The 14,807-nt window shown below is 43.5% G+C and overlaps 1 protein-coding gene across 4 annotated transcripts in view; it reads left to right on the top strand.

Annotated features, from left to right (window-relative positions):
• Window positions 1-13,029: 13,029 nt before the first annotated feature.
• Window positions 13,030-14,807, top strand: part of LOC129868329 (polypeptide N-acetylgalactosaminyltransferase 10-like) — an 85,298-nt gene continuing 83,520 nt past the window's right edge. For 3 of the 4 annotated variants that reach the window (XM_055942214.1, XM_055942212.1, XM_055942211.1), the window contains exon 1: window positions 13,030-13,283. In XM_055942214.1, coding sequence (XP_055798189.1) covers window positions 13,125-13,283 — 159 coding nt within the window. In that variant the 5' untranslated portion in view covers window positions 13,030-13,124. The remainder of the gene's footprint in view (window positions 13,284-14,807) is intronic. The other variant, XM_055942213.1, reaches the window with a different exon arrangement.

The raw sequence follows: 14,807 nt of genomic DNA, 5'->3' as shown, positions 1-14,807 counted from the left end.
TGCACAGGCAGCAGTAGGCCAGCAGAAATTTCAGCAAATTGCAAATCATTGTTGGCTGACTGCAGCAGCAGTAGCACGGGTTCGACGAGCCAAACCCAATAAATATAGTTGGTCACGAATGTTTGATCTTGAACAGAACTTACAACATCAATCAACATGTCTCAATCAAAATTGTACAGCCAGAAGTATAGAAAAGAGTGGGAGTCTGTACCTGAACAAATGTCAAATCAGATTTTTTGCCGAGATGGCCAGTCAATTTGAGTAACGTTATAATGTATTCTATGTAATGACGTAGTTTTACGTTATCACGCAATGACATCACAACATCATTTAGCAACTTTTAGGAACAAATCAACCTGCCTCTAGCAACTTACCCTGAAAATTAGTAGGCAACACTGATTCCATTGGTCCTTAAGTGGAACTTCACCCACCTAGGGCACCGGGCCATGCAAAACAAACTCCACCATTGTTCTATCTGATCGTTCAGAATCACAATAACACATGGCCTTCTGCCAGCTTCTGCCTAATGTTGGAAATACACATTGAATAAATCCTCAAACCAATCCAAAACCAGCCAAGTGTTGCCCTCTACGCACACTACATAGCACTTGCACTTGACTGGCAGACATGTTTTGGGGGTGAGCACAGGTTAAACAAAGATTATTCACTATTTTCAAGCCATAGCATGTTTAATGTTTTCCCCGGTTTTCTATTTCTGTCAGGAAAAACATTCCACTCACATCCACCACCGCACAAGTCAGAGTTGTGACAACTCAATCTGTGTTATGTTTTATTACATGAATTATAGATGAACTCTTGAACTACGGAATATGGGGGATTTACATGGATACAGCAGCCCTCCCCCTTCCGCCCGTGTCACAAGCTCACAGTGGATTTGAGCAATGCTCTGAGAATCAAGGTAATTTGCTGAACATCAAAGCAGGGGAAATGTTAGCATCATTATCCCCAAGTGGTGGGCCATTTACATCTGATTGACTCGCGTAAGCTAAAATCCATTACCAGTGTTAATTCTGTGAGGGCTAGGCATTGAGCTGCCTCTGATAACCAATTAGTCAGAACTATTCCTATCTCATAGGATAGTCCTGTGAGAGTGACCAGGGGTCATGTAAACAAACCAATGCTTTGTTGGAGACATATTCATTTGATTAACGCCCGAACACAGTCAAGATAAATTGAACCAGCATTAGCTAAACTGACGTTGAGCGGATAAATGTGGATGTGGATGCGGATGTGGCAGGGCTTGCAAACTCTTACAGACTACAAAGAGAAGCACAGCCAAGAGCTGCCCAGTGACACGAGCCTACCAGACGAGCTAAATAACTTCTATGCTCGCTTCGAGGCAAGTAACACTGAAACATGCATGAGAGCATCAGCTGTTCTGGATGACTCACACTCTCCGCAGCCGATGTGAGTAAGACCTTCAAACAGGTCAACATTCACAAGGTCGCTGGGCCAGATGGATTACCAGTACGTGTACTCCGAGAATACGTAAACCAACTGGCAAGTGTCTTCACTGACATTTTCAGCTTCTCCCTGTCTGAGTCTGTAATACCAACATGTTTCAAGCAGACCACCATAGTCCCTGTGCCCAAGAACACTAAGGTAACCTGTCTAAATGACTACCGACCTGTAGCACTCACGTCTGTAGCCATGACATGCTTTGAAAGGCGGTCATGGCTCACATCAACACCATTATCCCAGAAACACTAGACCCACTCCAATTTGCATACCGCACCAACAGATCAACAGATGACGCAATCTCTATTGCACTCCACACTGCCCTTTCACACCTGGACAAAAGGAACACCTACGTGAGAATGCTATTCATTGACTACAGCTCAGCGTTCAACACCATAGAGCCCTCAAACCTCATCACCAAGCTAAGGACCCTGGGACTAAACACCTCCCTCTGCAACTGGATCCTGGACTTCCTGACGGGTCTCCCCAGGTGGTAAGGGTGGGTAACAACACATCCGCCACGCTGATCCTCAACACGGGGCCCCCTCAGGGGTGCGTGCTCAGTCCACTCCTGTACTCCCTGTTCCCTCATGGCCAGGCACGACTCCAACACCATCATTAAGTTTGTTGATGACACATCAGTGGTAGACCTGATCACCGACAATGATGAGACAGCCTATAGGGAGGAGGTCAGAGACCTGACCGTGTGGTGCCAGGACACAACAACCTCTCCCTCAACTGTAGTGGAGCAGGTTGAGAGCTTCAAGTCCCCCAAACCCCCCCCCCCCATGCTGCTGCTACTCTCTGTTATTATCTATGCATAGGCACTTTAATAACTCTACTTACATGTACATAATTACCTCAATTACCTCGACACTGGTGCCCCCCGCACATTGACACATTGACTCTGTACCGGTACACACTGTATCTAGCCCCACTATTGTTATTTACGGCTGCTCTTTAATTATTTGTTATTCTTATCTCTTACTTTTTGGGAGATTTTCTTAATACTGCATTGTTGGTTAAGGGCTTTTAAGTAAGCATTTCACTGTAAGGTCTACCTGTTTTATTCGGCACATGTGACAAATACAATATGATTTGATCTGATAATGTGATGCTTGGCATGGGATTTGGCGTTACTGGCTCTCCTAGAGATCTCCAGATGTCTAAACAAATCACAACCCAGACGTCACACCCTGATCTGTTTCACCTGTCCTTGTGCTCGTCTCCACCCCCCTCCAGGTGTCGCCCATCTTCCCAATTATCTTCGGTGTATTTATACCTGTGTTCCCTGTCTGTTTGTTGCCAGGTCGCCTTGTTCGTTCAAGCTTACCAGCATTTTTCCTGTCAGCTCCTATCGTTTCCCAGCCTCTCTTTTGCTAGTCCTCCTGGTTTTGACCTTTGCCTGTCCTGACCCTGTACCCGCCTGCCTGACATCTCTGCCTGACCCTGAGCCTGCCTGCCTGCCATCCTGTACCTTTGCTCCACCTCTGGATTACAGAACCCTGCCTTGCCCTGACCCTGAGTCCGCCTGTCGTCCTGTACCTTTGCCTTAAAACTTCTTTGGGCTGCAAGCTCGAAGCCGGGCACAATATGACAACAGTCACTTCAAGTGCAGGACGTGAAATTCAAAAGATATTTTCTAGAAATATTTAACTTTCACACATTAACAAGTCCAATACAGCAAATGAAAGATAAACATCTTGTGAATCCAGCCAACATGTCTGATTTTTAAAATGTTTTACAGCGAAAACAGCACATATATTTATGTTAGCTCACCACCAAATACAAAAAAGAACAGACATTTTTCACAGCACAGGTAGCATGCACAAAACCAACCTAACTAACCAAGAACCAACCAAACTAACCAAGAAACAACTTCATCAGATGACAGTCTTATAACATGTTATACAATAAATCTATGTTTTGTTCGAAAAATGTGCATATTTGAGGTATAAATCAGTTTTACATTGCAGCTACCATCACAGCTACCGTCACAAATAGCACCGAAGCAGCCAGAGTAATTACAGACACCAACGTGAAATACCTAAATAATCATCATAAAACATTTCTGAAAAATACATGGTGTACAGCAAATGAAAGACAAGCATCTTGTGAATCCAGCCAATATTTCCGATTTCTTAAGTGTTTTACAGCGAAAACACAATATAGCATTATATTAGCTTACCACAATAGCCAGAAACACAAGCCATTTACCAGCAGCAAAAGTTAGCGATCGTAACAAACCAGCAAAAGATATATAATTTTTGACTAACCTTGATAAGCTTCATCAGATGACAGTCCTATAACATCAGGTTATACATACACTTATGTTTTGTTCGAAAATGTGCATATTTAGAGCTGAAATCAGTTATACATTGTGCTAACGTAGCTACTTTTTCCCAGAATGTCCGGATATTTTTATGACACTCACCTATTCTGACCAAATAACTATACATAAATGTTACTAAAAAATACAAGTTGTATAGGAAATGATTGATAAACTAGTTCTTAATGCAATCGCCGTGTTAGAATTCTAAAAATAACTTCATTACGACATCCAGCTTACGTTATAGCGAGAGAGTGCCCAAAATCTGGGCGCAAACTAATATTACACATGTTCGACAGATATATGAAATAGCATCATAAAATGGGTCCTACTTTTGATGATCTTCCATCAGAATGTTGTACAAGGGGTCCTTTGTCGGGAACAATCGTTGTTTGGTTTTAGAGTGTCCTCTTCTCCAGTCAATTAGCACGGAAAGCTAGCAAAGTTGCGAAAAAGCTCTCTTTCTTGAACACACGCAGACAACGCAACACGCCTAACGTCCCGAAAAAATTTCAATAATCTAATAAAACTATATCGAAAAAACATACTTTACAATGATATTGTCACATTTATCAAATAAAATCAAAGCCGGATATTTTAGTCGTCTATAACGACAGCTTTTCAGAAGGCAATACCAGGTCCCTTCTCGCGCGTTCCAGACAACAGGAAATTTGTGTCACGTCCTGCCAAGAGCTTTTATTCGACCTCAGATCAAGTTATACACTCCATTTCTTCTCTCACTGCCTGTTGACATCTAGTGGAAGGCGTATGAAGTGCATGTATACTAATACATATCAAGCACATTTATAGGCAGGCCCTAGAACAGAGCATCGATTTCAGATTTTCCACTTCCTGTCAAGAAGTTTGCTGCAAAATGAGTTCTGTTTTACTCACAGATATAATTCAAACGGTTTTAGAAACTAGAGAGTGTTTTCTATCCAATAGTAATAATAATATGCATATTGTACGAGCAAGAATTGATTACGAGGCCGTTTGAAATGGGCATCTTTTATCCAGGCTACTCAATACTGCCCCTGCAGCCCAAAGAGGTTTTAACCTGGCTTTTCGACCACTGCCTGCCTTGACCTGTCTTTGCCTACCCCTGTTGCTACAAAAAACAGTGTTACTTCGACAGTCTGCATCTGGGTCTTACCTTGATTCCTGATAAAAACATGACAGTCTGGTCTGTGCAGTGTACAGGGTGTTCTTGAGGTGTCTTCTAATCACTGAACCTGTCATGTAATGGGTAGGATCAGGAGAAAAATATGTATTCGTTTTATTTAGGATAGAACAAATAATCAGTTAGATCTTGAAGCATTATAATCACCATCTTTTGGAGAGACCATATTCTGTGTGGACAGGAAGGATGACTAATAATAATAGGTAACACTAAGCATTTTCAAATCATAGCTTGATGAAATACGCAATAGCACAACAATGATGTAATTACATGTCCTTCTCTATTCATGCTTCACATTTCATGGTTTCCATACATGTTGCATGTTTGAGTACCATACATTTCTAAACAAGTATGTATAAATAACCAAACAATATTGCACACTCGTGTGTCTCTTTGTCACGCCCTGACCGTAGAGATCCTTTTTATGTCTCTATTTTGGTTGGTCAGGGCGTGAGTTTGGGTGGGCATTCTATGTCTGGTGTTCTATGTTGTCTATTTCTTTGTGTTTGGCCGTGTGTGGTTCTCAATCAGATGCAGCTGTCTATCGTTGTCTCTGATTGAGAACCATATTTAGGTAGCCTGTTTTCCCACTGAGTTGTGGGTGATTATTTTCTGTTTAGTTTTTTTCGTCACCTTACAGAGCTGGTCGTTTGTCGTGTTGTTAGAGTGTTCATATTTATTAAAATAACGTATGATGAATATTTACCACGCTGCACCTTGGTCCTCTTCTCCTTCTCCCGACGACGTTCGTTACAGAATCACCCACCACCAAAGGACCAAGCAGCGTGGGAAAATGGACTCCTGGACATGGGAGGAAATTTTGGATGGCAAGGGACCCTGGGCACAGCCGGGGGAGTATCGCCGTCCGAAAGAGGAGCTGGAGGCAGCTAGAGCAGAGCGGCGACACTACGAGGAATTGGCTCGAGGTAACGGGCACGAGAGGTAGCCCCAGAATTTGGGGGGGGGGCACACGGGGGGATTGGCGGACTCAGGTAGGAGACCTGAGCCAACTCCCCATGCTTACCGTGGCGAGAGAGTGACTGGGCAGGCACCGTGTTATGCAATGAAGCGCACGGTGTCCCCAGTGTGCACACATAGCCCGGTGCGCTACATCGCAGCTCCTCGAATCGGCCAGGCTAGAGTGGGCATCGAGCCAGGAGGGATGATGCCGGTTCAGCGCATCTGGTCTCCAGTGCGTCTCCTCGGCCCGGGGTATACTGCACCAGCCCTACGCACGGTGTCCCCGTTTCACCAGCACAGCCCAGTGCGGCCTGTTCCAACTCCCTGCACTTGCCGGGCTACAGAGGGGATCCAGCCAGGACGAGTTGTGCTAGCTTTGCGCTCGAGACCGCCAGTGCACCTCCACGGTCCAGTGCATCCGGTGCCTCGGCCAAGGACAAGGCCTCCTACATGTCTCCCCAGCCTGGTGAGTTCTGTGCCTGTGCTAAGCCCTAACCCTCCTGCATGTCTCCCCAGCCTGGTGAGTCCTGTGCCTGCTCCCAGAGCCAGGCCTCCTGTGTGTCTCTCCAACCAGTGATGATCCATGGCACGAAGCCTCCAGTGATGATCCATGGCAAGAAGCCTCCAGTGGTGATCTATGGCACGAAGCCTCCAGTGATGATCCATGGCAAGAAGCCTCCAGTGATGATCCATGGCAAGAAGCCTCCAGTGATGATCCATGGCACGAAGCCTCCTGTGATGATCCATGGCACGAGCCTCCAGTGATGATCCATGGCAAGAAGCCTCCAGTGATGACCCATGGCACGAAGCCTCCAGTGAGGATCCATGGCACAAAGCCTCCAGTGATGATCCATGGCACGAAGCCTCCAGTGAGGATCCATGGCACGAAACCTCCAGTGAGGAGTTATGGCACGAGGCTTCCAACGAAGGATGCTAGTCCAGAGCCTCCAGCGTCGCCCTCTAGTCCGGAGCCTCCAGCGACGCCCTCTAGTCCGGAGCCTCCAGCGACACCCTCTAGTCCGGAGCCTCCAGCGACGGGCTTCAGTCAGGAGCAGCCAGAGTCTCCCTCCTGTCCGGAGCAGCCAGAGTCTCCCTCCTGTCCAGAGCAGCCAGAGTCTCCCTCCTGTCCGGAGCAGCCAGAGTCTCCCTCCTGTCCGGAGCAGCCAGAGTCTCCCTCCTGTACGGAGCAGCCAGAGTCGCCCTCCTGTCCGGGGCCCGCTGTGAGGGTCCCCGGTCCGGGGTCGGCGGTAAGGGTCCACGTCCCGCACCACCACCGTGGTGAAATGCCCATCCAGACCCTCCCCTATAGGTTCAGGTATTGCGGCCGGAGTCCGCACCTTTGGGGAGGGGGGGGGGGGGGGGGGGGTACTGTCACGCCCTGGCCGTAGAGATCCTTTTTATGTCTCTATTTTGGTTGGTCAGGACGTGAGTTTGGGTGGGCATTCTATGTCTGGTGTTCTATGTTGTCTATTTCTTTGTGTTTGGCCGTGTGTGGTTCTCAATCAGAGGCAGCTGTCTATCGTTGTCTCTGATTGAGAACCATATTTAGGTAGCCTGTTTTCCCACTTTGAGTTGTGGGTGATTATTTTCTGTTTAGTGTTTTTCGTCACCTTACAGAGCTGTTCATTTGTCGTGTTGTTGTTTTGTTAGAGTGTTCATATTTATTAAAATAACGTATTATGAATACTTAGCATGCTTAGCCAGCAGCATACCACCCTGCATACCACTGCTGGCTTGCTTCTGAAGCTAAGCAGGGTTGGTCCTGGTCAGTCCCTGGATGGGAGACCAGATGCTGCTGGAAGTGGTGTTGGAGGGCCAGTAGGAGGCACTCTTTCCTCTGGTCTAAAAAATATCCCAATGCCCCAGGGCAGTGATTGGGGACACTGTCCTGTATAGGGTGCCGTCTTTCGGATGGGACGTTAAATGGGTGTCCTGACTCTCTGAGGTCATTAAAGATCCCATGGCACTTATCGTAAGAGTAGGGGTGTTAACCCCGGTGTCCTGGCTAAATTCCCAATCTGGCCCTCAAACCATCATGGTCACCTAATAATCCCCAGTTTACAATTGGCTCATTCATCCCCCTCCTCTCCCCTGTAACTATTCCCCAGGTCGTTGCTGCAAATGAGAACGTGTTCTCAGTCAACTTACCTGGTAAAATAACGGTAACAAAAATAATAAAATAAATAAATAAATAAAAAATAAAAATGCTGCACCTTGGTCCTCTTCTCCTTCTCCCGACGACGTTTGATAAAATCTTCCTCAATGTTTGAAGACATGTAATCAATATATGCAATCTCTTTGAACCAGCAATTGAAAATCCCCTTGAACCAACACAGGAATCTGATTACTACCCATTGGGAGCTGTCATTTCCATAATACACAATAATTTGGTGCTGCTGAAATGCTCCTAACCCGGTGAACCCATTCTATAAAAGACACAGGGCTGCATGATTCCAAAGGAAATACAAAAACAGCACAGAGCAACATATGTGCTCTTTTGTCTTCTGTACTTGGGTAGTTGCCATTAAAACATATATTTCTTCAAAAATTAAAGTAAAAAAACATATAGTTGTAATCAACTATGTCTAAACAACTGAAAATGTTATATGGCCTCCATAAATGTTGAGTTAATATCCAATTTAATGAGGCATGTCATGCATTAGTGCCTTTAATTTGTCCTCTGGTGTGACATCATTATTGTTCATATAATGCAGGGATGTCAAACTCATTCCATGGTGGGCGTAGTGTCAGCAGGTTTTTGGATTTTCCTTTCAATTAAGACCTAGACAACCAGGTGTGGGGAGTTCCAATGTGGGGAGTTCCAAAGTTACAATTTTGTGACCTTAATTCATCAATCAAGTACAAAGGAGAAGCGAAAACCTGCAGCTACTCAGCCACTGTGACACCTGTGATATAAAGGTTTAATGACAAGACAATTATTTTTAACTCATTATTTAGTTACTTATGTCTTCAAATAAGTAATCATATTCTGGCATTTCAAATGAAAAACACCGAATTTCCTTGTATAATCATGATACCCAAAATGTAATAGCAAGACACTTGGTTAAGATTAACAGCAATTTCACTAAACCTAGATAAAAAGCAATTATCTTATATGTGTATTATTATTATGTTACCTACCTCATGCTTAAGACAACACTTTTTTACCTTTAATTTATTGGTGTCACCCCATGGGACGTTATGTCACCCCATGGCACATTATGTCACACTGATGGACAATACATCACAGGCAGTAAAATTTGACTTTTAAAACATAATTAATGACACTTTCAGAAGTTTCTGACCACTGTAAAAATACTTCTAAACATCAGTTCTGAACATCAGTGATGGATCTTCATTAAAAGATTTGAAGTGTACTCATTCCAATTACAGGGCCTTGAAAGAGTCCTGTATTGTTATTTTACGTCACTACCTCCCCGACTCAAGAGTGGATTTGTGTGGCTGCTGCCTTTCTTAGATGTGCTACCCATTTCTCAGGCTCCCTCTCCAGAATTGAACCCTAATTCCCTGTTATCCGTGGTCGCCATGGTTGGTACAGAAACTACCATTGAACGTTGATAGGGCAGACAGTGCCACGAAGGGTCACTAAAAGCAGCTGGGGCACCTGAAAGCACCCCATATGGGTTTTGGGTTTGATAAATGCACGTGTCCCTGAAGGTCAGCACTTGTTGGCATATCTTAGCTCTAGCATTTCCACAGTTATCTAAGTAACATTGGAGCGATCAATGGAACCAAAACTGATTTAATGAGCCATTCACAGTTACACTGTACCGACCGTGTGTACTAAGACATGCATGGCTTAATCTTTGGGACAAGAGTATGCTACTGGCAGGATCAAGCAGGTAGCCCACCACAAAATGGAGGTTTACCTGGGCGCACAGCGAGGCGCAGGGGCACAGTCCTCCATTGATAGGGGAGACCCAAGAACAAGTGTGCGCACCTAGTGGTAGGCCCCGACCTGCCCATAGCCAAGCTGCTCGAGAAGTGTTCTCTTGGTGGGTTTTTTGAGCATACAGCACGACAGAGCCAACAACAGGGTTTGAGAAACGAAGTGTGTCTCTGATGTCAGAGTGTAGTAGGATGGTGCCTGCCCCAGGCATCGTTGCCTAGGCATGCCATGCCCTCCCCCGGAACGCTATCAGAGGACCACTGAGACAGAGGGGTCGAATGGGTCTTGCTCGGAGTGAGGCCGGCCGGGCATATTGGAGAGCAGGGGGGTAACAGGCTCCAAAAGAGGCACAGCTGATGGGGGCCCTCCCAGGGTGTATCACGTATGATAGTCAGGAGGAGTGAAACTGGTAGGACAGAGAGAGAGAGGAACCAAGGGGATGGATTGTCTAATGCAGGGAGTGAGAACCAGGAATGGGAGCACCACAGAAAGCCCCCATTTTCTGCCTGCACCATCTCTAGGGCCAGGTAAAAAAAATTGACCCTCCACAGAGGGCAGAGACAGATTCAGAGGTCACCGTGGGAATGGTCACCTGCCGAGTGTGAGAAACAAGACTTGGGAGAATTAAAACATAAATATTGCACTCAGAAACACATAAAAGAATCACAATTGCAACAGGATGCAATTAGGTCTAATGCAAGTAAGTGTTATTTGATTTTTTTTTTTAACTAGTCTAAAAGGGTCAGTATAGAAGTTTATTAATGAGTTATGTCCCTCGGAGTGACATCTATTTTCTCTGGTGTGACACCATCTTCATGTCACACCAAGGGATAAAAGCTGTCAAACCGTTGGAAATCTCAGGCTGTATGGTCGATGTTGGGCCTTATTGTTAACAATAAGCCTTCCATATGATTTCACCACAACATGTTTTCATTGCTTTCTATTATTTTCATATATACTATACATTCAAAAGATGTACCCAAGGACTAAGAAATGTACCCCTTTTATGGCAATAGCAGAGAAGTGTAATATTTTGGTAAATATTTCTAATAAAGCTTACAATCTGTTCAGGCCATGTACTCCTGCCATGTAGTTTGTAATTCCTTTTTGCAAGAGAACCCTCCCCAGCGCAATAGTCCCCTAGTCTACTCATGATAATCACAAATAGTTCTGATTGATTACATTTTGTCCACTTGGTGTGACACAATTCTATAAGTTAACAATAAGACCGCAGTTGGGCACCATTGTTTCTTGAAATACATTTTTGTGTTATAACTACAAAAGTATTTTTTTCTGACTGGGCATTGGACACTGCACTGCGGTCATATGAAATTGCCTGTTGTTTGGACCCTGGATTGTAATTTCACAACAGCACATTAGATCAAACTGAAGCTTTCCTTTATCAGTTGATGGCATGATGCCAAATGTGTAGAATTGTATATCATTATTACCTTTTCAATAATTAATACCATACAACAATGCATGTTGATTTGGTGATATGAGAAATATCTTAAAAATGCAGAGTAGACAAAAAGCTTTCTGGCATTTACAAAGAGAAAGATAAATCTATCTCAATGGCTTGCCAGTCTAATAAATGCAGGTCAGCGCAAATTATGTAAAAAAAAATGTTCAATGTTGAATTTATATCCCTCTTTTGATTCGGCGACATCTTGTGGTCATCTTAAGGTCTTCTGCCATTCAAGACACATATGAAAGGGATGAGAGGATCATTTTAGGCTTCTCATTACAACATTTCCAGGTGTATAAAAGGCCCACTGCAGATGTTATCTCAATATTTAATAATTTCTGGGTAACAATTAAGTACCTTACTGTGATTGTTTTCAATCAAAATTGTCAAAAAGATACAACAATAGCTTTTTTAGCAAAATACATTTCTCAAGCAAGAATTTGGCTATGACTGTCTAGGAGTGGTTTGAGTGTGGTCTGAGTGGGGAGGGGAAAACTGAAAACTAGCTGTTATTGGCAGAGAGGTTTGGAATTCTCTTTCTTGGTATCACCTCAGTGTTGCTGACTGCCCGATCACGTTGGTAATGGACCTAGCTAGCACGCATGTAAAATATCTGCAATTGTGTGATGTACCTGACTAGCTAGCTTAACAAGTGAGGCTGTTTGGCAGCAGTTCTTCCATTGTTAATTTGCTACCTAACAAGATTCTACATTACTTTTTCATGTGTCATTGCGTGTCTCACTGCTTGTCACCTCCTTTCCAATGACATCAGTCACCAGGCATGCCAAAACTCCATCCCACCAAAACAGGCTGTCAGAACTAGAAGGACAAGCATTTCGCTACACTCGCATTAACATCTGCTAACCATGTGTATGTGACCAATACATTTGATTTGATTGCAGGCGGTCTTTTAACACTAAAAGGGCAGTATCATCAATTTCGCTGTATTGCATTAGTAGATAGGCCTACTCACACTGCTATCAGGTCAGGTCTGCCGGTTTTGACTAGCAGAAGTCACTTTTCGTGGCAGGTTAGGAGAATTAACTTGGCAGGTTAGGAAAAAGGTTAGGGTTAGGTAAAATGTCCCCAACGCAACTCAAACATATCTAGCTACAACCAGGCCTGCCCTAAGAACAATCTTGGTTTACACTAATGCGATGCAGCACCAATTTCACAATTTTACAGTTTTATTCCAACCTCCTAATGTGGAAATATATATAACACATGAAAACACGTTATTGACTGCACTGGGCCTTTAACACACTTTGGTTATGATACATTTGCCTAGGAAAAAACAACCACACGATTCAATACATTATTTACAATTACCAATAGAAATGCTTGAATTACAATGTTACATCTAATTTTGGAGAGTATATTTTACATTATCATTAGCCCTCTAATGTTGCCACGAATTATTTTAATTGAAGTGGCTACATAAATGCAAATGTACATTTTGTTGGTCAATCTGAGTGACTTCCACTTTATTGTCACCAAGGGACCATGAGAGTAACTTTCAACTGTTCTATAGGTATGTAGGTGATCTAATATAACATATTGTGTTGTTGCAATATAATTAGGAAACTGGTTGGAATTCAAATATTTATTATCATTACTCACTACAAAGAATGCAAAAGTCTGTCTTTGTGCTCCCAACTACGATATTGGTTCACTCCCCCTAGCGGAAGTGCCCGCAGCTTCAACATTATATCGTTGGTTTGTTCAGATTGAAAGTTGTCCGCCTGGAAGCAGTTGGGAGTACATTGTAGACAGTTTTTCTCACATTTATTCTGGAGAGATGAGGCGAAAAGAAAAACGACTACTGCAGTTCGCAGGGTTGCTTATAGCGGCTCTTCTTTTCCTGCCGAATGTTGGTCTGTGGTCATTATACCGAGACCGAGTTTTTGAGAACTCGCCAGAAATAGTGGAGGGACCGGGTGGCATCCCTCAGATACAGGTAAGGTTGGTTCGTGCACCGTTTGCCTGGTTTGCGCTGCAACTGAACAACCTATTGGTATCACCTCGGTGTTGCTGACTGCCTGATCACGTTGGTAATGGACCTAGCTAGCACGCATGTAAAATATCTGCAATTGTGTGATGTACCTGACTAGCTAGCTTAACATTTCGCTAGCTCGACCATGTGAGGCTTTTGGCAGCAGTTATTCGGTTGTCAATTTGCTGCCTAGCAAGTTTCTACATCACCTGTTCATGCATTATTGCGTGGCTCACTGCTTGTCATCTCCTTTGCAATGACATTAGTTTGTTAGTTAGTTACGCTAAATTCCTTTTGGGGGGGGGGAATGGGGCATGTTGTCTCTAATGTCGAACTTTCAGAAGAATGTGGGGGGGATAATGCCAGCTAGATACTGTACGCTGGTGGATGTTGAAAAGGCCACGTAGCAAAGTCTGGAACAATGCGTTATAACTTGTAACACAGCTAGACTTCAGGAAGTATATGTGAACGACTAGGTTGTTGACCTAGCGCAAATATGCTGCGGTCTTAAAAAATGTATTTCTGCTTGGTCGGGTGTTAGAACACGCGCTAGCCTGTTGGCTATTCTTGCACTGTTATTCGGAGTTTTGTGGTGTGAAACAACAGTTTGTTTTCACCATCCAACTTGCACTTTATTGAACCGGTAGCTATAGTCAGAGCAAAACGAATTAAATGCTACACTGTCCAACTTTTCCCTGTAAACGTACAGCTTTAGGCCTATACTTACACCAGAGTTTCCAGCTTAATACTGTAATTTTGCTTTACAGCAGAGATGCTGTGATATATTTTACACTACTATGTTCCTTACTGTAAAACATATTACAGCTCTACTGCTATAAATGTACAGGGATGCTGTAATGTGTTACAGTAAGGAACATAGTACTGTGAAATATATTACAGCATATTGTGCAAAAGTGAAAGTTGTATTAATATTGTAAAATAAATGTATGGTATTTTACTGTGCATTCTACAGTGTTTTATTGTTGAAATTACAAATGTCTTAGTGTATGTTGGGAAACGAAATATTGCAACTTCCTATTTGGAAGTGATACTGTTTTGATTTGGATACTATCATCAACGATGGGACCAGACTGTACAATGCCACTTGGGTAGTTTTACAGTCAATATTGTGTGGGGAGTGTTAAAGTCCCAATGCAGTCAATAACGTGATTTTTCGGTTTTATATATATTTCTACAATGAGGTAATGCTGTGAAAATGCTGATATGATCATGCCCATTTAGTGTAAGAGCTGTTTGAAAAGACCGTCTGAAATTGTAGCCTGTTTTGGTGGGATGGAGTTTTGGCCCACCTGAATTAGTTAATAGACCAATAAGAAAGATGAGTTCCAAACCTCTCTGCCGATTTAACAACTAGTTTTCAGTTTTCCCCTCCCAACTCAGACCACCCCCAGACAGTTCTAGCTAAATTCTTGCTTGAGAAATTTCTCTTTGCTAAGAAGCTATTTTTGTTTATTTTGACCATTTTAA

Source organism: Salvelinus fontinalis, chromosome 13 (genome assembly GCF_029448725.1).
Source record: "Salvelinus fontinalis isolate EN_2023a chromosome 13, ASM2944872v1, whole genome shotgun sequence".
NCBI lineage: Eukaryota > Metazoa > Chordata > Actinopteri > Salmoniformes > Salmonidae > Salvelinus > Salvelinus fontinalis.
This window is presented reverse-complemented; position numbering and strand designations above follow the sequence as displayed.